A 24,557-nucleotide genomic window follows, 5' to 3' on the forward strand; every position below is an offset into this window, starting at 1 on the left:
GATTCTGTTCTTTCCATGTTCTTATAAAACTATTGTCAGACCTGCTATGACTAGCCAAGGCTTCTGCTGGTCCTTTAGCTTACTTTATCTTCAGCATTTAGAAAATCACTTTTTCTTTGTTGCTGAGGCAAATTGCAGGTAAAAAAAATTAATATGGCTATTTTTTCATATTTTCACATAATGACCCTTTCCCACCCAGTGGTAAGTTATTGATAAAGTGTTCTGAAATGACAAAGAACATTTGTGACGTTTGCATACTTTATACACATCAAGTTGTAAGGATAGACTGTTAAGAATGGGGTCAAGTCTATGGTGAGGAAAATGATTTTCCTTAGTTTTTTCCCCTGTGTGTGAATGTGTGTGTTTTTAGGGATGACTTTCTGTTTTTCCCCTGCATAAATGTTTTTCTCTTGTGTTTTATGGATATCTTGAGGAGTGGGATAGATGAAATGGTTGATAGAGTTCTTCTTGTTTGATTTAGTACATAAAAACATTAGTACAAGGCAGGCTAGCATCCTATATGGATACAACCAAAGGTGCATTGCGGTCTAATTGTGGATTTCAGATCAAGTTAAGAAAAATATAGCCTCGTTAGTAAGGTCTCTTGGCTTTTGCCACCCAGTGGCAGCCTTTTACAAGGAGAAACACATAGCAACTATGCAAGAAAAAGAAACAACTGGATCAGAAATGTCCTACACCTGATATAGCAGTGTCGATCTTACTGTCTTATCTTCTTTGCTGTGTATGTCAATGTGTACGATTGGAGATGAATCGACAGATCTTCACATTCCAAGAGAAGGAAATATCATTCCTAGACTGAAATCTCTTTTAAACAATATATATCAACTTTTTTTTTTTAATGGCACTCACTTTTTAAAGGGTCTGAAAATTAATCCCTTATAGACGAATATTAGACAAGAGTCATCATTATTTTTTTTAAAAAAAGGGACATAGAGAGGTTCTTTAATGGGATTTCTTGAAATGGCTATTAAATCTCTTTATTGAAGAAAAAATAGATGACATACATGCTTTATGCAGAAGTGACATTTGGGGGTCCTGACACATCGGGATTGTTCAACAGTCCTATATTGCTGACAAGATTGTGGAGGGTCAGTTAAAATAATTAAAAACGGATGACGAAGCAACTATCCCTTTTCCTGCTTCCTTCTTATCTAGCACCCAGTCTTTCACATTTTTCTTCTGTGGGAATTTATAACTCATGCATCAAGCAAACTCCATATCACTTGTTTCTAGGGCTATACTGGCAGGACATGTGCCCCAACACAGCTCTCTATTCTGGGCATATTTCTTAAAAGCATTATCAAATTCTAGGCTGAAAACCAACCAGAAAATTTAGGATATGGGCAAGTTTAGGGTATTTATTCACTTACTGAATTCCAAGATGCTTGGTGAAATGGTGAGATCAGAAAGGGGCCCTGCATTTGATAAAAATGCAAAAACAAAAACAAAAAATAGCATGAAAGAAACTAATTAGTATATACAATGGAAGTCAGTTGACCCAATAGATTGCTAATGGATTAAAAACAATTTAGGGTGTTGCAATGTGATATGTTCTAATCCCACAGGTTATCCTTTTGACAGCTGACCTTGAACTTATAAAATGTATGCAGAGTCAAAGAAAACAGAAAGAAAATAGTTACTCAAATGTGCAACTGCACAAATATACCCCCCTCCCGCTATTAAGATAACAAAACTTCTGCTATTACCATAATATTATATATATTAGAAAGCTATACACAAGCATGTTAATTTCACAGATTTTTTAAAAGATTCTTAATATTTTATATAATTAGAAATACACATTTCAAAAACAAAACTTCTACAAAGAGAAAACAGTTATCTTGGTTAGCAAAGCATGGAGTTCCTCATGGCTTGGGTAGGGTAGTGCTTTCTATACAAAAAGTCCTTTTTGGTTTTTTTACAGGACTGTTTAAAATATTAGCGAAGCTATCAAGGGGGAAAAAAACACATTTTGGCTTAAGTAAACTACAAAAAGCCACAAATGCTTTGCAAACTCTGTCTTACCTTTTATATGAAAATAAGCAAAATGTAATGTACATATTTTTATATTTTTATTTAATAAGAGATGCAGACCCAGATTTATTTATTTATTTAATTAAATACGTTAGCCCTCAAACTCCACATTTTTTAAAAATAGGTATGGTCCTCTTTTAATGGTCATCGATCCTTTTTTCATGAGTGCCATACAATCAAGGATGTGCCTGCAGGTTTGTGAGCGTTCTCGGGGTGGGTATTAGGTGACCTGGTGTGTTCCTAACGTTTAACCGTGGCCACCCTTTGCCGGGTCTGTCCAAAAACATCTATACACTTTTCTATATGTTGCATAACAGCTGCTCTCTCTTTCAGTAAAGATCTGCCGCTTTTGGCAAATGTTTCCTTTTGTCTATTTACATGTAAATAACGTTGAACCTGCAACATGACACTATCTATTGTAACATACATTTTGCAAAGGAGCACAACAGTGAAAAGAAGTTAGCCTTAAAATCTATTTTGTACAAGTGTTCTGTTGTACAACTCAAGTGCTAAGCTTATCTCAGCATTTCTGTTTATCTTTATACTGTATCACTGAGGCAATTTAAAAGTACTTTTACAAAACAGAGTACCTGACTTTTTTTTTTTTTCCACACACAGCACATATAATGCATATCGACCCCCCTTCCCCATTAAGGTATAGCACACACACACACTGCAAGAAAAAAAAAAAAAACTCTTAAGTAATAATCTGATCATGTTGCCCATCCTTCAGAGAGTCGCACGCGCTTGACTGAGGGACTTTCCCTTTCGTCCGGCGAAGGTCTGGTGAGTCCAATGGGGGAGTGGAATTCGTTCCGGTGATCCTCTCGGTCGCTGCCGTCGTAGGAACTGCTACAGCTGCTCAAGCTGTCAACAGGAGATCTCCCCGCCTCGTGGCGCGTGTGTTGTGGGTATCTCGAAGGGGTGGTGGTACGGTCTCTAGGAGGAGAAACAGGTTCTGACTTGATGTTGAGGCTTTGAGTAGAAGGCAGGGAGAGATTTGAACTCTGAGATAAATGAGTGCTAGTGCAAGCTCTGTAGGAGGAAAGGAAACCCAGTTACAGACTGAGGAGGCCTGGAGCCCCCAGGAACTCACAATTACATAAAACATCAGCTTAAAGATTTGCAGTGACATCAGAGCATGCCCAGGGGAGGAGAGCCAGCGTGCTTGAAAGCACTCGGGGGCATCGCCTTCTCCGAGCGATTGGGATGCTTTTGTTGATTTGCCCGGTGATAACGACCGCGTTTAACCGGTCCAGGCCTCTGAATGATACCTCTAGTCTCCCTAAATGTACAGGTTACAGCTTCAGGAAGCTTTTAACAAGACACCCTGGAAAAAGCATTTTCTATGTCCCTGGAATTTCTCCCCAGACTAGTTCCAAAATATCATCCAAGAGTTAAGGATACAGCGTTTAGGTTCTGAATTAAGACTTCTTTGATTTACTAATGCCTGTGTTTGAAAATTACTGTAAATTGCTTACTAGGGATATAAACGTTTCCCTCATTTTAATACACACATTAAGTTGCCTAGTCTTCAGAAAAAGTAAAGCGAATTCAAATTTCAAATAAATAGAATCCATAAAATGCTACCCATAACCGTTTCTGATGAAAAGCTTGGGAGGGGGAAAAATGGGGAAGGAAGGAAGTTTTCAGTACTGGCTTAAAAACACTCAAGACTTCCTACCCCACTAAAACTGGTAAGAGAATCTGATTTTCTTCATGTTTTCTCAGTTACATGGGATGGAAATACTACACACAACTACCTGAATAAAACTATTGCTCGTCTCTCCCTGCTAAAGATGCTAAGGAGACCACTCCTCAATTTATTATTGTCAATAGTTGATGCACATTGTAAAGAAGGATTTACTGTGGTTTTATTGTGTTTCTAACCCTCAATCCCCATTAATTTCAGGACAGCATAACTTGCCCTTATTCCAAAACGTGGGAGAATTTGATACTTGAGGTTGTGAAGGGAAAAGTATTAAGCCTTTAGGTGTAGACTAGCAATCACAATGCCTTTGCTCAGTATAAACCATAGTAATATTGCTGACATCAACTTTAAGATGCTTGTATTGTTCTTATGTTCTAAGTGGACTGACATTCACAGCTAGAGTCAGTGTTAGTAGCCCATATTGTCAACAGGGAGCAGAAATCTCTTTTTCTGAGGAGAGTTGAGGTAAAGAATAATCCATACAGACACACCTATTTAAAACAAAGGACAGCAAACCCACCTATGCATGCACGTGACTAGGTCACTTTCCAATGAAGAGAATCAGATGGTACTCAATACTAAAACTGTCATTGTAAGCAGTGAGAAAATGGGTATATATTTCAGAGGAAAAAGAGGAATAACTTGGGGCTTGGTTTTTTCGGAGATGCAATTCAGGTTCAAGATATAAAGAGATACAAAATTAGAAACGAATTTATCTTTGAGGGATGTTTTATACAAAAGCACCACCTACTGGCAAAGAATTACTTTCCTTCTCTTATTAATAGATGAGCTAATGTTGAGAATAACATAAAGGAGAATTGTTTGTTTCCTTAATAAGGCTTGCTTTCCTTTGCTTTTAAAATATTACAGAATCAAAGCAGTCTTAGCATTTGTATCAAGATACCACATGGAGTGTCATTTTCAATCACCTGTTTATACTTTTATTTATTTATTGCTTTTATTTTATACTGTCTGTTAGTATACTAATTCTCTAAGGGTTTTAATTAAATAATCTTTAAATAAGATATTGAAATGAGGGGGGGGAGCACCTGTATTTCAAAAGGATACATAATGGTGGACTATTTTATCTTGGTTCAGAGTTACTTAATGATTCATTTTGATGTGAGAGGAAATCATCTTTTGATTTCTGGAATAAAGAATTTTCCTGGCTCTGGATGAGAAAGACTATTTCACTAAAATTTAATTAAATGCTTCTATTATGAGTCACACACCTGTTTAACGATGAATGTCAATTAAGTGTCTGAAAATAAAGTGGCATATCAATAAATACTTTTGTCTGCCCTCTGACATTTAGATTGTGTCTTCACAGGCAGGGTGACATGAAAAATTAGAAAACAATATTTGGTAAGTTGAACCAGTATAAGCAGTTAATCTCAATAAACTAAGCAAAACATAACTGAAATGATAATTCTTTAATACAGCTTTTGGAAGCTGCTTTTTCTACTTATTCACTCTTCTCCTCAAGTCAGCTGGCTTGTAGAGATTTTGCTATATCTCTTCCTCATAAAAGTACAATACTTATTGTCTACCCTTTCCTTCAAACAAACAGGCTAGTTCCCAAGATAAGATAAACTTGGTGGCATTTCATTTGACACTGAAAGCATTTATGAAGCATTTTGAGTAGTTCTGGGGACACTGAATTCACAGTAATGAATTCTAAGTGATATCTTAGGTTCAGCTTCATTATACTGTGCAATGGGATTTAGAACAGAATGATGTTTAATTGCCTAGTCTCCATTATCAAAGAAGTATGTTCTTGAAAAGAAAAAGGAACATTAACACCACTTAATGAGTACGTCAAGGCTGTATATTGTCACCCTGCTTATTTAACTTATATGCAGAGTACATTATGTGAAATGCCAGGCTGGATGAAGCACAAGCTGGAATCAAGATTGCTGGGAGAAATGTCAATAACCTCAGATATGCAGATGACGCCACCCTTATGGCAGAAAGTGAAGAAGAACTAAAGAGCCTCTTAATAAAGGTGAAAGAGGAGAGTGAAAATGTTGGCTTAAAACTCAACATTCAGAAAACTAAGATCATGGCATGTGGTCCCATCACTTCATGGCAAATAGATGCGGAAATAACGGAAACAGTGAGAGACTTTATTTTTTTGGGCTCCAAAATCACTGCAGATGGTGACTGCAGCCATGAAATTAAAAGATGCTTGTTTCTTGGAAGAAAAGCTATGACCAACCTAGACAGCATATTAAAAAGCAGAGACATTACTTTGTTAACAAAAGTCCGTCTAGTCAAAGCTATGGCTTTTCCAGTAGTCATGTATGGATGTGAGAGTTGGACTATAAAGAAAGCTGAGCACCAAAGAATTGATGCTTTTGGACTGTGGTGTTGGAGAAGACTCTTGAGAGTCCCCATCCAGTCCATCCTAAAGTCCTGAATATTCACTGGAAGGATTGATGCTGAAGCTGAAACTCCAATACTTTGGCCACCTGATGCGAAGAACTGACTCACTGGAAAAGACCCTGATGCTGGGAAAGATTGAAGGTGAGAGGAGAAGGAGATGACAGAGGATGAGATGGTTGGATGGCATCACTGACTCGATGGACATGAGTTTGGGTAGGCTCTGGGAGTTGGTGATAGACAGGGAAGCCTGGAGTGCTACAGTCCATGGGGTCACAAAGAGTCGGACACGACTGAGTGAGTGAACTGAATTGAACATCACTTAGCTATACTAGACTCAGAGATAAGCATGTTGGTCTACTTGTTCTTGAGAATGCAGTTTTGATAGATATAAATAACTGTGAGATACTTCCTATGTGTGGGTGATGAGGAGGTGCGTGGGAGATAGAAGTCAGATATGCAAGTTCCCACATCCAGCCCTGCTGTAGGATTCCAGCTACTGCAGAGGCCTTCCTTCCAGCTGGGAAAACACCTACCTTCCCCATGGTGTTCAGAAATGAAACATGACTGGAGAGCTTTGTTCAAATTTCTTACTGCCCCCACCTGGAAATTAGACTATCCAACTGTATTTAACCTAACCTTTTAAAAATCATCTTAAAGTCATCTCTCAGTGTGTACTGAATACTCACATTGTTAAGCATGATGATGGACATGCTTCTAGAAGATAGGTTGTCTTTTTTTTAGGTGGTAGGGGAAAAACACCAAAACATTTGAGGGTCATTTTCTCAAATATTAGTATGCGAATGACTTTTGCTAACCCTTGATGGCAAGTTTCTTCTAGTCTGCTCTATCCCCTGTATCTGGTCAGTTTATGCTGTTTTTCTAACTTGCTTAGATAAAATCAGATACTAGAGAGTTCTAACAGTATAGTTTTGAGGATTTAAAGGTATTTCCATGAGCAAAATATGAAGATCTCTTTCATAGTTTAATTCTGAGAAAGAACCGTGGTGACCCTCTTGGCTATGGGGAATATCTGCTTTGGTGGGCTGAAAGATATTTTACTCTGCTTTGAACACTGTATATACTGGAAAGAATGTGAATCCACCACACAAGTATTTGAGACTAGTTTGGCTGGGGAAAATATCAATTTTTCAACAAGTGACTGATGTTGTAAGGAATAAAGGTAGCTCATATAATTTATTTTACATAAGTATTATAACGGGATTTTTTTGTTTTTGAGTTTAAGATTTAATTGTGTGAGCATAGGCTAATACATCGGAAGGAATCGCCTTCTGAAAACTACTCTGTGCGTGCACGCGCGTGCGTGTGTGCGTGCGTGTGTGTGTGTGTGTGTTGGGGGGGTGGTTTGAGGAAGGAAGGAAGGAAGGAAGGAAGGGAGGAGAGAAGAAAGGTAGGCAGGCTAAAATTAGAAGGCCTGGAAGGGGTATCTATTTGAGGGATAAGGGAAGTGATTAAGTGCAATAAAAACACATAGACTAAATTCAGAGTCAACTCGTGCACCATGAGGACTGGTGTTGAAAGCAACCGGAACTAAACAAAATGCTTCATCCTCGACTGTTGTAATTCAGTTCCTCACTAGTCCAGGGCTGTCCCCTCTTTCTCATTTACTGAAGCTGCTGTTAAGGGCAGCAGAGAATTAGATTCTTTCCATGTAAAATAAAATAAAATAAAATAAAATAAAATTCTCTTCCCAGAAGCGAATTAAAAAATTGTAGGGTAGTTAAAATACATAAATCCATGTATTTTCTATGTAAAAATGCAAATTGTCAGGTGTTACTGAAAACAAAGAAAGCCATATCAGAGAAAATAATATGACTTTTGACACTGATAATCTCTAAGGACAGCTAGTCCTATAATGGATGAATTTTGGGAAAAATAAGAACGGGGACCCTTACTTTTGACAAAAAGCAATAAACGGTGGATTTACTGCTGAACCACAGAAGTACAATGCCGTGTGTATGATTTTAAGAATGCCTATTGGTACGATGTACTTAGTGGTAATTACCTGAAAAAGTTATTGCAATATATGTCTATTTGGATAGTTAAACATTTCTAGCAAAATTTAAATGTTATCCTAAAAAGAGATATTGTGCTGCTGATCAATATGTGATATATCTTCACAGTTAATCTTTCAAGGAAGCAGAGCAACAGTGTCAAGATAATTTATTTTATTTTTAGGTTAGAGTTTCAACAATAGTGATTAGTGAGGAAAATGCACATGTAGTGGTATAAACTCCACAACCAGAGCACTAATCTATGTGAACTCAATTCCATGTGAAAGCTAGTGGGGCTGGAGAGGGGTAAGAGAAGCTCTGATATCAATCAGTAATTTTTATTCTAATTAGGATTTTATTCTCATTGTCTCCTTAGAATATGAACATAGAACTAGCTAACTATTTTAACCAAATGGCTAAGCAGAAGGGTAAAAGTGGGGTAAACAAATAGCATTTTTCTAACATATAAAAATGGGTTATCTTTAAATATTTTATATCCTCCTTGTATTTTCTTTTGAAGATTAACTGAAGTTTTGGAGTTCTTAAACTGAAAGTCAAGTCTTTGGTTCATGTTTTAAACTTAAAAATAAAACTAATGGTTTTACAAGCAGTATTATTTGTGAATTTAGGGCTTTTTAAGATTTGAACCTTTCCATTGATAAATGACAGGAGTTATTTCTATAATATAGACATATCTCAAAAGTACCACAAGGGGGCGGAAAACAGACACCTTCTGACTTCAGAAAACAACCAAAACTATTTTTATACCCAAATTTAAATAATTAGTGTGTGTGTACATATACATATATGTACATTCATACAATATCTATGAATACACAACTATATTATAGTATAAATATATGAGGTCTGTATATCAGTGGAATAGGTGACCCTCTGAGTAAAAGGCTAACTATGCTAATCACATTAAGAACTATGTGGTTTATGGGGAGCCAAAAAAACTCTGAAATAGTGCAAAAATTCAAAGAACTAGTAACTGTAAATGTTTTCTTCTGTCCCATGTTAACTATGTGAAAGCTTAACTGAAGAGAACTTTATCACTGAGAGCAGTGGAAACAAATACAGCCTAAAACAACAGGAAAATAAAATGCCCTGTTATCACAGAGCTCCCCCTCCTCATAAAGAAGGAAAGTGATATTTAAGCCATGTGAAAGATATTAACCTGATAATTACTTTCAGATTTTGATCTGGCAGAAACTCACATCCTCTAAAGGGACATCAGAGCACAAACTTAGAGGTTGCCACTTGTCACTTTAAAAACGCATGTACGAAAGTGTGTTATGAAAGAAGTAACACTGCTTACCCCAGCTGGCTGAGGGCGGACGGTGGCATGTTGTGTAGGTGCTGCTGCTGCCAGCCAGTTACTGACCCAAGATGAAGAGCGCTGGCGGTGTTAAAGCCAGAGAGAGATGACAGGTCTGCACTACTCAGAGAGTACTCTAGAGCAAAGACGAGAGAAGAAGGCAAAAGATTTACTTTGGAAATTACCAAATGGAGAACAGGATAATCGTTTTCAATTTTTAAAATATTCTGTTATTGAATGATACGCTTAAACAAAAATTTGGGCAGGGAGGGAGATAAAACATTAGGGACAATTCTAATTCAAAAGAGATATATACTATGCACCAAAAATTAAGTATTCCATGAAAACTTCAACATAGTACAGCAAGCAATTTCAGTTTATTAGAACTACGATCTGGCATCACAGGCAGGTATCGAGTATTTGATGATCTAGAAACGTTTTTTAAACAATCCTGAGAAAGTGAGCTTTCTATTGTATCAGTCGCTAAGTTGTGTCTGACTCTGTGATCCCATGGATTTTAACATGCCAGGCTTCCCTGTCCTTCACTATCTACTAGAGTTTGCTCAAACTCATGCCCATTGAATTGGTGAGGCCATCCAATCATCTCATCCTCTGTCCCCCCTTTCTCCTCCAAGCCCTCCATCTTTCCCAGCATCAGGGTCTTTTCCAATGACTTAGCTCTGGCCGAAGTATTGGAGCTTCAGCTTCAGTATTACATCAAAAAAACCCCCCAAAAAACAGCTCATTTTCCTTGAAATTGTTTTTCTATGTTGAATTCAGGTTGGGTTAACAAAACTTTTGGTCACTAAGAAAGAATCATGTGGATATTCACTTTGTCTTAGTAATGAATAGGTAATGGTATAATGATCTGAACACCACAGGTATTAAATAAAGCTTCCTAACAGAGTAATAGGTAATATCATTTTCGTTTTGCTTTTTAATAGAAAGTATTTAATGTATTATTTGAATATGGCAAAACTACTCACCGGTACCATATGTTGTTGAAATGGCTGATGGATATCCTCCCATCCCTTGTCCTGGTAAAGTAGGAGTTGCTACGGAAACCACTGGGGTAGCCAATGACTGAGCAGACTGGGAGTTATTTATCCTTTGATTCTTTTAAAGTAAATAAAAAGATATTATGGAATAGATTTTTTTTTAAAGTTAAAAACACTAGATTTCAGTATTAGTTTTGCACATAAAGCGATAACTTGGTACAAATCTCATGAAATTAATCATTTAACATGTGTCTCTATGAACTCTGCCAACCCTATCATTTACAATCCTTCAAGAGACCAGCTGTTGCCATAGTAACCCATTACATCAGTATCTCCTAGGCAACTGAACTAGTAACAAGTACCATAGCTTTATTATGGGTAAAAACAGACTATGTTGAAAACTGATGAAATATGTATACTGTACTTCCATTGTTTCAGTTTTTATTCAAATGCAAATTGAAAAAAAATTAAAATCAACCACGGTGGTTTTTATGTTCAGTTGTACATATAGCAGAGCAGATGGGTAGAGGGTTCATGCCATGTTTTGACCAGCAGGTGGTGCTCTGACCACTTTTTTTTCAGATTCTTCTAAAACTTCCCTCAAACTAGATGGTAAAACAGCTAACGTGTATATTTAATTCCTTAGAGCAAGGAGATTAAAAATTCATATACACTTAAATATCGTGAGAATTTAATTCTTAGAAAAATAAGTATGTTTGTGGCTTTAAATAACTGAGGACATTTGTTTGTTACAATTGTACTATAAATTAAATCCAAAAATGCACTGAAAACATGAGCCTTCACTTACAGAGGGTAAAACAGAAAAACAGATAACCTGGTATTTCACCTGTAAGTGATACTTGAAATGATTTCTAAATAATCAGTGTTGACACACACTAACTCCCCAAATCCCTCCACGTTACTGCTGCCACCTCTCGCCTGACGGCGGCTTTGGGTTTTTCCTGGCACGTAGCACTGAAGGGATGTGCCCTCCCCACTTACCAAGAGCAGGTCGACATCCTCAGACTGAGAGCATGGGGAAGGAGTTTTATTAATTAGTGTCTGTAAATATTTATACTTAGGCAAAATCTTTTCAACAAAAGGAAAAGCATCTTCTGACAGGCATGACAGTTTAAACAGCTTTAAAACCCAGACTCTCAAGACAACTCCTTAACAAAGATATTCTTTGTTTCCTTTAATGAGCGGTTTGTCTCCAACCTGAAGACAATCTATCCAGTTTTCAGCACAGGTCAGGGTTTCAACCTTCATTATTTCACCACCACATTTTGAGGAAAAAAAAAAAAAAAAAAAAAAAGATGGTACTTTGCAAGTGCGCTTGCTGGAGGAAGGGGGCAACTGCATGTGGCTAGTACTGACAGAGTCCTGACCCACAGCTCATGGGATCCCTGGGAAAGCATCAGTTTTAAGGCACTTGGAATCAATCTGCTGATAGAGACAGCCTGCGATGCGTGGCCCAAACTGCTTGGTGATGGCCTGTGGGAGGTTTTATTTATTAGACCCAGCCTTTTCCAAAGGGAATGTTGCATATTATGTGAATTTTGGGGGGTTGATATTCAAAATTAATCTGCACTGTGCCATAATAAACTAATCAGCTTGCAGGACCATTTTACCCTGAAGCTTGCCACAGAGCAGAGAAAGAAAAAAAAAAAAAAGTGTTTGCAGAATGATCTAAATTTGTCTACTGAATCTTGGTTTTAAATGTTCTCTCGCTCTTAAGCAAAGCTAATTTGGAGAACATGGATGTGAGTCTCTTTGTTGTTGAATTTGGGCCCACAGGATTATCTTCACCTTAGTCCTTCAGACCCAGGAGAAGGAAAAATGATAGCTTCCAGGGATATTATTTATATTTCATATTTATTCTTATAAGTGCCACAACTTTTTTTTTTTTGATGGAAAATATAACCTTTGTTCTCAATTGCCTAGAATTTTAAGACAATTTGTTTTTGAGAGGTAATTACTGGCATTAAACACATATTTGGAAAGGAGAACTGAGGCACTGCACAGGCATGTGATGTATTAAACATTATCACTGCAATATACCTAAGAGAAGAAATGCCAATTAACGGGAGAGAGTTCATTTAGAAATTATGAAAAAGATTTTTCACTGTCAGCACCTTAAGAGCATACTTATTTAGTTCAATCCTGTAAAAATCTTATGAAATACCTCACTCTGTGAGTTTGGTTCTACCATTGGTCAAATCATACATCCCATAAGCAGAGTACTAGGTAATGATTTTTTTTCTAATTATAAATTGGGGGCCTTAAAAGGAAATGTTTTCTTTGCCCCAGAACACCAGCCCGATAATGGAGTTTATTAGATGTTGGTTCTTTTTTTTTTTTTCCCATGGAAGAGGGAAATGCAAACCAGTTGCCAGAAATAAGAGCTAAATCCAAACAGGGCTGCAGCAACAGCACTGACATGTTGATTTTCTGGGAACATGGAAGTAACCCATCAAGTCAGACAAATACAAAAAACGTATACAAAACATTATCAACATTTATTTAACATGGAATTTCACATTACCACGGATGGCATCGTATTCTTGCTGCCTGGTGGAATAAGAACTCGGAGGTCTGGTTTACGGTTATTCATCCCTAAATTCATGGGGGGAGGAGATTTCGCTTGCATATTCTTGTTCAAGTTACCAGGTGAGACCAGCAGACCTGGTGAGTTTCGGGGATTGCCATACCCGTTCCCTGTTAAAAGAAAACAATGAGAGCACTCAGGAAACAAAAAATCCGGACTCACAAAATGTTTCTAGAGCATACACTACATGAGACGATGAAGAAAGCATTAACAGGGTGAGACAATAACGTACATGGAAAGTTCACAGGATGACTGACAACCTCCTCAGGAGTAACCCAATCAGTTCTTTAAAATGCCGCTGAAGGAAGATCAAAAACTCCTAATGAGAAGAAACCTAAGAGACATCAACTTGTCCGGAAGCCAGCATATACTTTTATTTATTTATTTTTTTTCTATTAGAAAAAAGTTGGGAGGAAAGTCAGACAGTCTTTCAGGGCCTAAGAAAAGCACCGAATTGGTCTTGAACTTTAATTGACTAGCTCAGCGGAGGCCTGGCTGGCATGACTCACTCTTTCGGTTCAACGATTTGGGTTTTATTTTGTGTGTCTGTGTGTCCTTAAGCAAAGAAAGGACACACCAGCGAGGCTATAGTTTCTAGGACATGCGGGAGGCGTAGCAGCCTCTCACACGCTTTGCTCTTCAGTTCCCCTTTTCTCTGAGCGATTTCTCCCTATGGCTTTTTTCTCTCTGGTCTGCTTCCCTCACGAGGCTCAGTGGACGAACCTGAAGCCCTGCTCTCTTGCTCACGGAGAACTTCAGAAAGCAGGCCTCCTCCTCAGGAGCTGAAAGGAGGGGGTAAGGCCTCCACTAAAGGGCTGATGCCCCGGGCACAGGAGTAGCCAGCGAGTGGGAACTGTCCTGAAAGGTTTTTCTTGGGTCTCTGATGTTTAGTTCTCCCCCTCCCATTAGCAGACAAACGGCTATCTGAAGGTGTCCATTTCTCAGAACTCAAAATACACTGGCCCGTGACTGGCAGAGGTGCAGAGGCAGCTGATGCAACCTGAGCTGAACCGGAAGTCCCTGTTTCCTCCACCGTCTCTGACTGGAGAATCGGAGAAACCACCCAGGCCAATTCAACAACCCTTGCTGGAAACCCAGACAGCTGTTTTCTGGGGCTCTCTAAAGGAGACAGTCAAACCTCATGGTTGCTGTCATCATTATCATTATGGCAAAACCCCAGCACCTATGACCCCAGGACGAATGATAACCGTGTGCTACTCTGTGGGGCAGCAGAGACAAGGCCCCGGTCCTCCAAGGCCCTTGCGGTCCTTTGTGGCAATCCGATATGGACGTGTACGAGATGTACACACCAAGACGAGGCAGCCTGGGGGGAGGTGCCACAGAGGAATCCAGATTAAGGGCCACTGGGTTCCCAGCAGGGAAGAGATTATCCGAACGAGATTCACAGAAGAGGCAAGAACTGATGTGGGTCCTGAAAAAACAGAGGAGACAAAAAGATCTCTGGTCTTGTGACTGGGCACTAGCAAAGGGCCACGGTAGCAATTTACATAGGACGGCCAGAGACTCTGTGAGGATCCCGGTGAGAAGGGAACCCATGAGAGAAGAGGCAGAGGTTCTGAAGGAATATGGAGGGCTGGGCTCTGGAGCCCACTGGAGGTTAGCCTGTGAATTCCAGGCTAATGTGTCTTGGTTTTAAATGGTGGAAATGCAGACCCCTGAAGGCTGCAGAGCAGAGGGAACACAGGCCCTTAAGGGGACAATGCTAAAGAGTCCTATTTAGGAAGGCCTGATAGTGTGATCCAGTCTGGAAATTTCTGTGATGACCCAAGATACAGTGAGGAATTAGGAAGGCAAAGCCCCAGTATATTTCAGGAGATATTTTTGGGCACATCTTTTGAATTAGAATCTATTTGAAGTACACTGTTTTGGCTTCCCAAGTAGCGCAGTGGTAAAGAATCTGCCCGCCAATGCAGGAGATGCAGGAGAGGTTTCGATCCCTGGGTCAGGAAGATCCCCTGGAGGAGGGCATGGCACCCCACTCCAGTATTCTTGCTTGGGAAATCCCATGGACAGAGGAGCCTGGCAGGCTACAGTTCATGGGGTTGCCAAGAGTCGGATATGACTGAGCATGCACACACACAACTTTAATAATGTTTAGAGCATACTGATTCTTCATATCCCTTTCATTTTACTTGTCTTATTTTATGCATGAATAAACAGGCTGAATGTATAACAAATAACTACAAGATTAAATCTGTCAATTGGATTATGCATAACATCCTCCACCTTACTGGAGGAAAAAACCCACAAAATAAAACAAACAATCCCCTCCTGGCAAAATGTATCAAGTATAAAGTAGCTGCTTAAGAAATGTTGGTTGAATTTGTATATAAGCTGCTCTTCTGTAATAAAACTTCAAGAAAATTAGCTATATTCTCTGAAGCCAACTAATGATGCCAAAAGCTGAGAAGAAATTTGCACAGTTTTCTGTGGCAAAAGTGATTACAAGGAACAAACATATTTACCTTTTTTGGCTAGAAATACAGAGGGTATGTTCACGTAGAAAGACACTTGGTAAGACAGAATGCTCAGAGGACTTTTATATTTAATGTGTCTTACTGAATCATTATTGTGACTATGCTAGGGCTTTCATTTTAATTAATAGATTCCATGGGATAAAAATGGAGTGAGAAAACCGAGACAAAGTTTGCACTCTTCTTTCCTGTCAGCCGAAGCTCAGACTGACAGATACGCTGAATGCCTATGTCACTTATCTATTAAGCCTGTGTGAGATCTGGTTTAAATAAACAATCAAATGGAAAATTAGCTGGGTAATTTCAAAAGAAAGGGGGGAAAAAAAAGTCAGTTAAGCAGTGCAATGAAGCTTGAACAGATCAGAAGAAACTAAAACCCAGGCTTGGTAGATGCCGATACTGGTTTGCATGGAGGAGTTATTTTGCTAAAAGGAAGTAAAACCGCTTTATGAAATGTGTTGTCCTGTGATATGACGAGCACTGGGCCAGTGTGCGAAAATGGAAATGCTGCACGAAGGCTCTGAGAAAAGCTTTTTTTTTATTAAGAAAAAAAAATTTTTTTCTAGAGTGAGTTCTGAGAAATTCCAACAAAGCCTTTTGCCCACATTTTAAACAATGATTTGGGGCAGCAGTAGGTGGGGGGTGGGGGGGGGAGATAAAAAGCAAACATATATTTTAGGTTTTCACCTAATAAATGCCTTAAAACTTAAAAAAAAAAAGATTTGAAAAGCATTCTATTTTTCCTCTTGGAATATTTCCTCTTGTTTGGAAATTATGCCATTTTAGAAGATTAGTCACATATTTTAAGGTGTTTACATACTGAAGGTAAAATATTTTGAACCACGATGACACTTCTTAAATTCATATTTTTAGAGCATAAAAGTTATTTTTGAGAACAAATAAATTCTGCCTTTTACCGGTGAATTTCTGCTGTTTTTAGCATATTGTGCCAGCTAGCATTTTGGAGCCATATAATAACCATTTCTGTTTCCAGCCACCAAGTTGTTATTCTTTTGGCATAATATAGATTCAGGAATGCGAGGCTGTGGATCCTAAACCAGTGATATAGAAACCTATCATTTGAAAATCAGTGATGAATACATTCGTGCGGTTTACTGCTAAGAAGAGCCTGCATTTAAACCGGCTCGGAAACTGTGGCCTCCTCCTCACTCCGGGTGCTGTGGCCTTCTGTTGAGGCTGCTGTCTTACCTTAAGATAAATTCACCCAACGGAATGGTCTCTTTCAAAGTCAGGGTCGGGAGGTGGGAAATGCTACCCTTCAATAAACTTCTGAGATATAGATTCCACCTCTCTTCATGCTACGTTTGAAAATTACCCTTTGCCTGGGACGATGATCAATTTGGATGGGGCTGCATGCAGATGTCACATTCCCCTGACCACTTAAAAGCACAAAAATTATAAAGCACGAGTGAATGGATTTCCTGATTACAGATTATAAGAAAATGAAGAGCAGACCAACTTTAGAGTTCGCCTGTTTTATAGTTTCATTTGATGAAAAATATTGTTTCACATAAAACAATTTGAGCATTCACGATGTAATCTGTATCAAGGATAATAGAAGCCACCTCGCTGGGTTACAAATTTCTAAACACTTATATTAAAACTAGTGTAAATATACAGAACTTCAAATGTGGTGTTAGCAGAAAAATTTTTTTTTCTCTCCAGTTAACTTGAAAACACTTGCTCTACTTATTTTTTTTTTTAATTGACTCCTATTTTAAGAAGTTGTAAATTCAAAGAACATATTTCTGGCTGATGATGTTGCGAGGAGGACACTTTGCCTTGTTTCAAAGAGCTCAACTGAATGTGGAGCTCTCTTTGAGCCCGAAGTTCTGAAACTTTCTATTTGGATGCTTAGACATTATGAGTCTTTTCACTTCATTTTTTTCCTCCTAGACTTTAAATTATAAATACAAGCATATAAAACTAATCAGCACAAAACAGAAACTAGTTCTCACGGACCAAGGTTAACCTTTTTCATCGGCACTATCTTTTCTGTAGTCTCTCAAGTTGTCATCTTTTGACTGCTCCCCCCTGCCTCTTTCAACTCCATATCTAATTAGTTACCACATCTTGTCAATTTTTCTTCAAAAAGGCCTCTTTCCATTTTCACTGCCACCATCCTGCATTAAGGTTTCACTGCCATCTGACTAGGTCTTTCCATAACCTGCTGTTTGGGTTCCTGGTCTCCAGTTGAAGGGTTTTTCAGCGGGCCTTACAACGATGGGCTGCAGGAAGATTGCTCCTTGAAGCTGTATGCAAACTTCCATGCATATGTGTGATAATAAAGCTAATGTACACTCCCAAGATGTTCTATATAAAAAAATCTTTCTCCAATGCTGCTTCTCTCATGTTCCTTTTTCAGATCATACTTAACTCTAGTGGGTCAGTGCCCTGGCTTGGCTCTCAGAGCTGGACACAGTTTGACCTGCTCTGTGTATCTAACCTAACTTCCAATGGCCATGGCCAAACTCACTATCCTCTGAATACATCTGAGTCTTTGCTCTAGCAGGTCAGTAACTGGCAGTGTATGACTTCCTGTTTATCTCAAAATTCATTTTTAAGGATCAGCTAAGGCCTCAGGGCTCTCATGATACCTTTCAGACAACCTTAATCCACCTTGAACTCACTCTCCCCCAAATGCTGCGCAATGAGAGGCTAATACTACACAGAGCACTCATCTATTACGTGTTTCAAATGCTCACAAAACACATAGACGATTATGCTGGAAAAATTAAAATTATTCAGAAACGGCACTACAAGTCATGAGGGAACATGGGATAAGAACTGAAAATGTAATGTGTAACTTGGTAATTTCAAACATTAAGGTGATGACCAAGTACACCGCTGAGACAAACTGCTTACCAACCACATAATATACAAATCAGAAAATCATGCAAGTGCCCACCTACTAAATTTGTTAATAGAGAGCTAATTGAAGCTTCTTTTTTCATCTGCTGCACCTGTTAATCATTTCCTAGCACATTACCTTAGTTAAATGTAAGCAGCAGAATCAAATAAAGTAGAACTTCCCCCTAATGAAGAAGAAAACTCGGAGATGCTGGATCTTTTCTTCCACACTGACAAGTGTCTACTGCCACGGGTTGTCTCTATGTCAAGATGAATTTCAGTAACAATTTACTCACACAGAACTTTCTACCAAAAGTTGGGCTGCATGCTTTCCTAGGAAAAAGAATGGTAGAAGGGTGGCAATTAAGAGTGCACTGGATTTTACTAGATGGTTCAGAGGGAGGCTTCCTGGAGAGAGGGAATTCATGATAGATCTCAGAGTCATGACTGTGTTTGAGAAGGATGAGGATTCCTGTGAAGTCGAAATATAGGTCATTTCAGGGGATGCAGTTTTCAGAAGCTGGGAAAGTAGGCTTGGCTAACACAAGCCTCTTGGGTCATGTTAACTTTAATACTGGAGACTTGATACTAAACTTTTACTAAACTTTATACCATAGATAAAGAACAGCCAAAGTTGTTTGTGAGTAGGAAGCGGCATCGTTAGCTGTGTGTCGAGAGAAAAGCAAGACTGGCAGCAGAAAGGAGGCATTAAAGGGTGAGACTGTTGTGAGGGAGCTAGTTAGGATGCATCTGCCAGGGAGGACATGAGGAATGAGGTCTGAGTGAAGCAGCAGCCTTGGAAGATTTACAAGGCAGATGGGCGATGAGGACAAAGGCGGATTAAGCAGATAAATGCAGTTCCTCGTCATGAGGTCTCCATTAGAGTTTCTTTAACTATACTGCGCCTTGGTTTTTCACACGCTAAGCAATGATTTCATTAGTGTGAGAGAAGCATAAAAGTCATCTGAATCAGAGACTCCCACGTACTCTCCCAAGGCAGCCATCACCAACACGACCACGCAATATTAACAACGGCAAGCATTTTATATCGTATGAATGACCAAGAACATTAACAACATCATGCAGCCACAGTACGTACCCAGAACAGTACACGCGCCTATGCAGTGTGCTGGCTATTACACACGGATATAAAGCACCTTTCATCCTCATAACAACAACCCTGTGAGGTGCTAAGAGTATCCTTGGGTTACATAAATAGAAAGCTGAAGAACAGAAAGATCCCGTAACTTGCCCAACGGCAAACAGCTTTCAATTGGTTAAGCCATGGTTTGAACCCAGCAGTGTGTCCAGAGCCCACGCTCCGAAGCACAGCACAGACCTGCTCCTCGGAACGGGGGTGTACTCTGAGACTCTGAAAACCCTTCTCTATCCAATCTCATCCTAAAATTCCAGGAACACGAAGAGAGGAAACCAAGTGGGAGACCAGGGACATGAGACTCAAAGGAGCCCCTAAGGGTCTTCCCTGCTGGTCCAGAGGTTAACACGCCATGCTCCCAACGCAGGGGGCCCGGGTCCAATCCCTGGTTGGGACACTCGATCCCACATGCTGGAACCAAGAGTTCGCCCGCCGAAACAAAGATCCCGTGGGCCACAACGAAGACCCGGCAGAGTCAAAATAAAACAAATATTTTTTAAAAAGGGGCCTCCTAAGTCAGAGGTGATGTGGAACATGGTCAGCTTGGGCGTCAAAAATAGCAATTCTGGTTCAAAAGACACTGGACTTACATAAGGGGCAACGTTCCAAACCATGTTTCTAGTCTCCTTCTGGATAAATAAATATTTGCAAATAGGAAATATTGGGTTTAGCTACACTAAATGCCAGAGAAGCTGTTTAACTTTCAGTGTGCTATTTTGAGCGCATGATTAAGTATGCTTTTAAAGGTAGATTCTGAAATATTTTAGTCAATAATCTTCTCCCCTGTAATACAGGGTAAAGATGTTTACCTACCGACCATCTATTTCAGAGAACAACTTCATCATCAAAACCACTCAACATGATAGGAAAATGTCTAGTATCTTATAGTATCCACTATTAGGTATCTAAAAAAGAATTTCTAATATATAGGTTATAGAAATTACTTTGTTTAGTACTTTGTTAATGGTATTTTATTTTGGGGAATTTGGAGCAGACCGCCACAGGAAAACATTAAGTTGAACATAGAGCTAAACCTCTGATGTATTGATTTTCTGTTTTTACTTCAGCCAAATGTTTTTCCCACTTAGGTTTCTTTTTTTTTTTTTTCTTTCAACAATTCTGAAAACATTTACGGCATACAATCTTGTTAAACTAAAGATGTTACATATATAATAATGTTCACTGAAGTGAAAGTTGCTCAGTCATGTCTGACTCTTTGTGACCCCATGGAATTATCCAGGCCAGAATACTGCAGTGGGTAGCCTCTCCCTTCTTCAGGGGATCTTCTCAACCCAAGAATCGAACCCAGGTATCCTGTATAGCAGCTGGATTCTTTACCAGCTGAGTCACAAGGGAAGCCCAAGAATACTGGAGTGGGTAGCCTATCCCTTCTCCAGCAGATCTTCCTGACCCAGGAATCAAACTGGGGTCTCCTGCATTGCAGGCGGATTCTTTACCAACTGGCTATTAGGGAAGCCCAATAATGTTCACTACTATCAGTTAATTTTATATTTGACCTTTAAAAAGTTTTAAGTTAGTTTCCAACGTCAGGACATTGTTTTGTGTCGCAAATAAACCTACGTCTTTTCATGTAATTTTAATTGTAAACAGTAAACTGGCTCATATAACCCACTGCTCTACTCTAAGAAAGACACCTAAAATAGTTTTTAGTGGAAAAAATTATGACCTTCTAGTCTTCAGTCTTACATTCACTTTGCCCTGAATGCTTGAAACGCTGTTAAAAGCAACAGCAACTATAAGTTATCCAGCTGTTGTAAATCACAATCAGGTTTTTTTTTTTTCTTTTTTTGGAGGGGAAAGGAGATCTTTTTCATGGGATGGCTCTAAGGGAAAAGGCAACCACAAAACATTTAGAGGTCAGAAATCTGGGAATAATGAAAATTTCAATATGCCTACTGCAGAATGGGGGCAAATCAGATTTCTGATTTTTATCCAGCTAAAGACTCCTGATTACAGATTCTTAAAAGTAAAAATCAAGTCTCCACTCTATCTGGGGGTTTCTTAGGGAAACAATATAATAATGCATAATGTCAGACTGAGAAGAAACTCCTGTGAAACCTCAGTGTCTTTTGTGGTGTATTCTTAGAAAAATACCCCAAGAATACACCCAAGCCAAGACTATTCTTGGTTGTACCAGTTGGAGGGCAGCAGACATTCTAAAAAGAGACTAGGCTCTTCAGCTTGACTAGGTCACCCTGATGATGAACCAGACCTTCATGAATTTCTTATTGAGCCTACTCGTCCTTGATGTTTCTTGGTTCTGTTTAGAATCTTTTGAGAAATTAACAGTCTATCTGGCAACTAGAACTTTAAACATTCAGCACATACAGTAGCCTCTGGATTGTGAGGCAGAAGTAAAGAAATTTTACTGGGTACTAAGTTATTCTTCCAAAGACTGGAGTCTGTGTCATAAAGCAGGTTTGTGTTGGCAGACCACTCTCATTTCTTTCCTGAGAGTCATGTGGGTCAGGCATTCTCATCCCGATTTTTGACAGATGAGGAAACTGAGGTTCCGGGAGTTTCTAAGGCTTGTCAGTAAGTGGGAGAGCTTTGATTTGAATCCAAAGCACAAGCTGCTTCCACTACATTATTACCAAAGCCAGATGTTTCAGATTTAGAATGCATCCATGAATCTTCCCTTCTCTCAGAATAAAGGCTCCATTTGCAAATAAGAAAAAAGTTGACAATCTGATGTTTCCAGGTCACAAAGACACACAAAATATTGTTCTGTTCTGAGGACTGTCTTACTGAAGGGATAGTTTTTCGTTGCACCATAAAAATGAGATGGAACCTTGCTATCTTAAAAAAAAAGTTCCACTTAACAATGAATGATAGATAGATTTATGACTCACTTAATTGTTCACTTCTTGCGATTTGGGGGCTGTCTCTTTGCTAAAAAATGAGGGGGTGTCTTCATTATTGACACAATTGCTCATTCTTTCAGTCATTTTTCTAAACAAAAATATTGAGACAGTTCAAATTAGAGAGAACGTGACAGAAGAGAAAGAATAATTACTTGTGGTTTTAACATTTACACAACTGCTGCAAACACATCAGAAGATGATAATGTTCGAGCGAAACGTGTTGCACTGCACTGCACTGTGCTCCCTTTCTGCCTGGGATTTATTAATGTCTCCTCTCTACTCCCACCGTCTAGGGTAGGGGCCGTGGCAGGCATCTGTCTTGGTGAAGCCTAGTAGAGCACTACTCACACCCTGCACATTTCATAAATATTACTGGGACTAGATTAAACCAAGCTTTATTTTTTGCTTAGGAAGTCAAGAATATAGATAATTGTAATACTAACAAGAGCCAACATTTTTTAACAAGCACTTACTCTAGGGCAGAAAGCGTGCTCAATGCTGCCTTGTATTGAAGATCTCATTTACTTTTCACCACAATCCTGCAATGTGGGGATTCGCCGACTTTCCAAGGACAACATCTTCCCTAAAGTAACTCGAACATCATGTATTTTTCTTGGTTATTTTATTATTCTGAATATCTGCCTCTATTTTTCCCAAATTACTGCATGAGCAAAACTTTTGCTCCATGATTTTACAGTTTTCTCCAAGCTGCTTAATACCCAAGGTTTCCTTTACATGATTTTTATGTAAATTAATGTTATCATGTTTGAATAGGGAAATTGACCACATATTTAGATTTACTATTATTACCATGGGCTGCCCAGGTGGCTCAGTGGTAAAGAATTTGCCTGCCAATGCATGAGATGCAGAAGACTTGGGTTCGATTGATTCCTGGGTCAGGAAGATCCCCTGGAGGAGGAAATGGCAACCCACTCCAGTATTCTTGCCTGGAAAATCCCACAGACAGAGGAGCCTGGTGGACTACAGTCCATGGGATCACAAAGAGTAGGATGTGACTGATAATATAATATTATTATATCATCATAACCTAATATAGCAGGGATTTTTTTTCCCCGTCTTATAGTACAAATACAACAAATCAGTTCTTTGTCATAACCAGAGATTGTAAGTGGAGTCTAAGGTCAAAAAATTGTGAAAGGAAGGCATAGTGTTTAGTAAGACAGTTACCAAGTAGATATTATGTTCAGTTACTATAGCTGAAATGGAGCAATAATGAATGAACTGAGTGACTCCTTAATGAACACATCTGCAGATGACAAATTGAACCTATTTATACAAGGTTTTGGTACAATACAGTTTCCTTTGTGTGCTGCTCAGTTGCTTCAGTCATGTACGACTCTCTGCAACTCTATGGACGATAGCCCGCCAGGCTCCTCTGTCCATGGATTCTCCAGGAAAGAATACTGGAGTGCGTTGCCATTCCCTTCTTCAGGGGATCCTCCCGATCCAGGGATTGAACCTGGGTCCCCTGCATCACAGGCAGATTCTTTATCTCTGAGCCACGAGGGACGCCCCTGAGTTTCCTCTCACATAAACTAAAGGAATATATTTGATCTTTCAAATATGAGACTTTCATGACTATACACTTAGAACTGAAATTCAAGTGAAACATACTATATAAGCCTAACTAAAATTTAAGACTGGCAAAGGTTTGTCTAAAAACAGCACATTATACTCTTGGCCGAAAGCCTTGAAGCCCCAAAAAGTCCCCGGTAGGTAAAACATTGATTTCCAAGAGGGGTTTTTTAACCACATCCCTCCGCCAGGATCTGCTGTCTATTGATGCAGTTTCATATCACTAATGATTTTGAAAAGAGCTTCTGTATTATCTCCAAATAAAATCTTATGGTGATGCCAAAAGCGGGAAAGAGAGAAACCACCACTGTGCGAGGAAAAAAAAAATGCTGAGAGAAAAAAAGCAAACTTTGACTAAAACTCATAATTTAGGGAGGAAATGTTAACTGCTTGAATCAATATTAAAAAGACCAAAATTTTATTATTAATCACACTCTTAGGTTAAATCAGTGGGATATGAGTGA

The 24,557-nt window shown here is 39.0% G+C and overlaps 1 protein-coding gene across 19 annotated transcripts in view; it reads right to left on the reverse strand.

Annotated features, from left to right (window-relative positions):
- Window positions 1-970: 970 nt before the first annotated feature.
- Window positions 971-24,557, reverse strand: part of MEF2C (myocyte enhancer factor 2C) — a 175,735-nt gene continuing 152,148 nt past the window's right edge. For 14 of the 19 annotated variants that reach the window (XM_055563815.1, XM_055563806.1, XM_055563897.1 and 11 more), the window contains 4 exons: window positions 13,028-13,200; window positions 10,471-10,600; window positions 9,485-9,620; window positions 971-3,090 (listed from right to left, as the gene is read on the reverse strand). In XM_055563815.1, coding sequence (XP_055419790.1) covers window positions 2,769-3,090; window positions 9,485-9,620; window positions 10,471-10,600; window positions 13,028-13,200 — 761 coding nt within the window. In that variant the 3' untranslated portion in view covers window positions 971-2,768. The remainder of the gene's footprint in view (window positions 3,091-9,484; window positions 9,621-10,470; window positions 10,601-13,027; window positions 13,201-24,557) is intronic. The other 5 variants (XM_055563905.1, XM_055563911.1, XM_055563933.1 and 2 more) reach the window with 2 other exon arrangements.

This window comes from Bubalus kerabau, chromosome 1 (assembly GCF_029407905.1).
Source record: "Bubalus kerabau isolate K-KA32 ecotype Philippines breed swamp buffalo chromosome 1, PCC_UOA_SB_1v2, whole genome shotgun sequence".
NCBI lineage: Eukaryota > Metazoa > Chordata > Mammalia > Artiodactyla > Bovidae > Bubalus > Bubalus kerabau.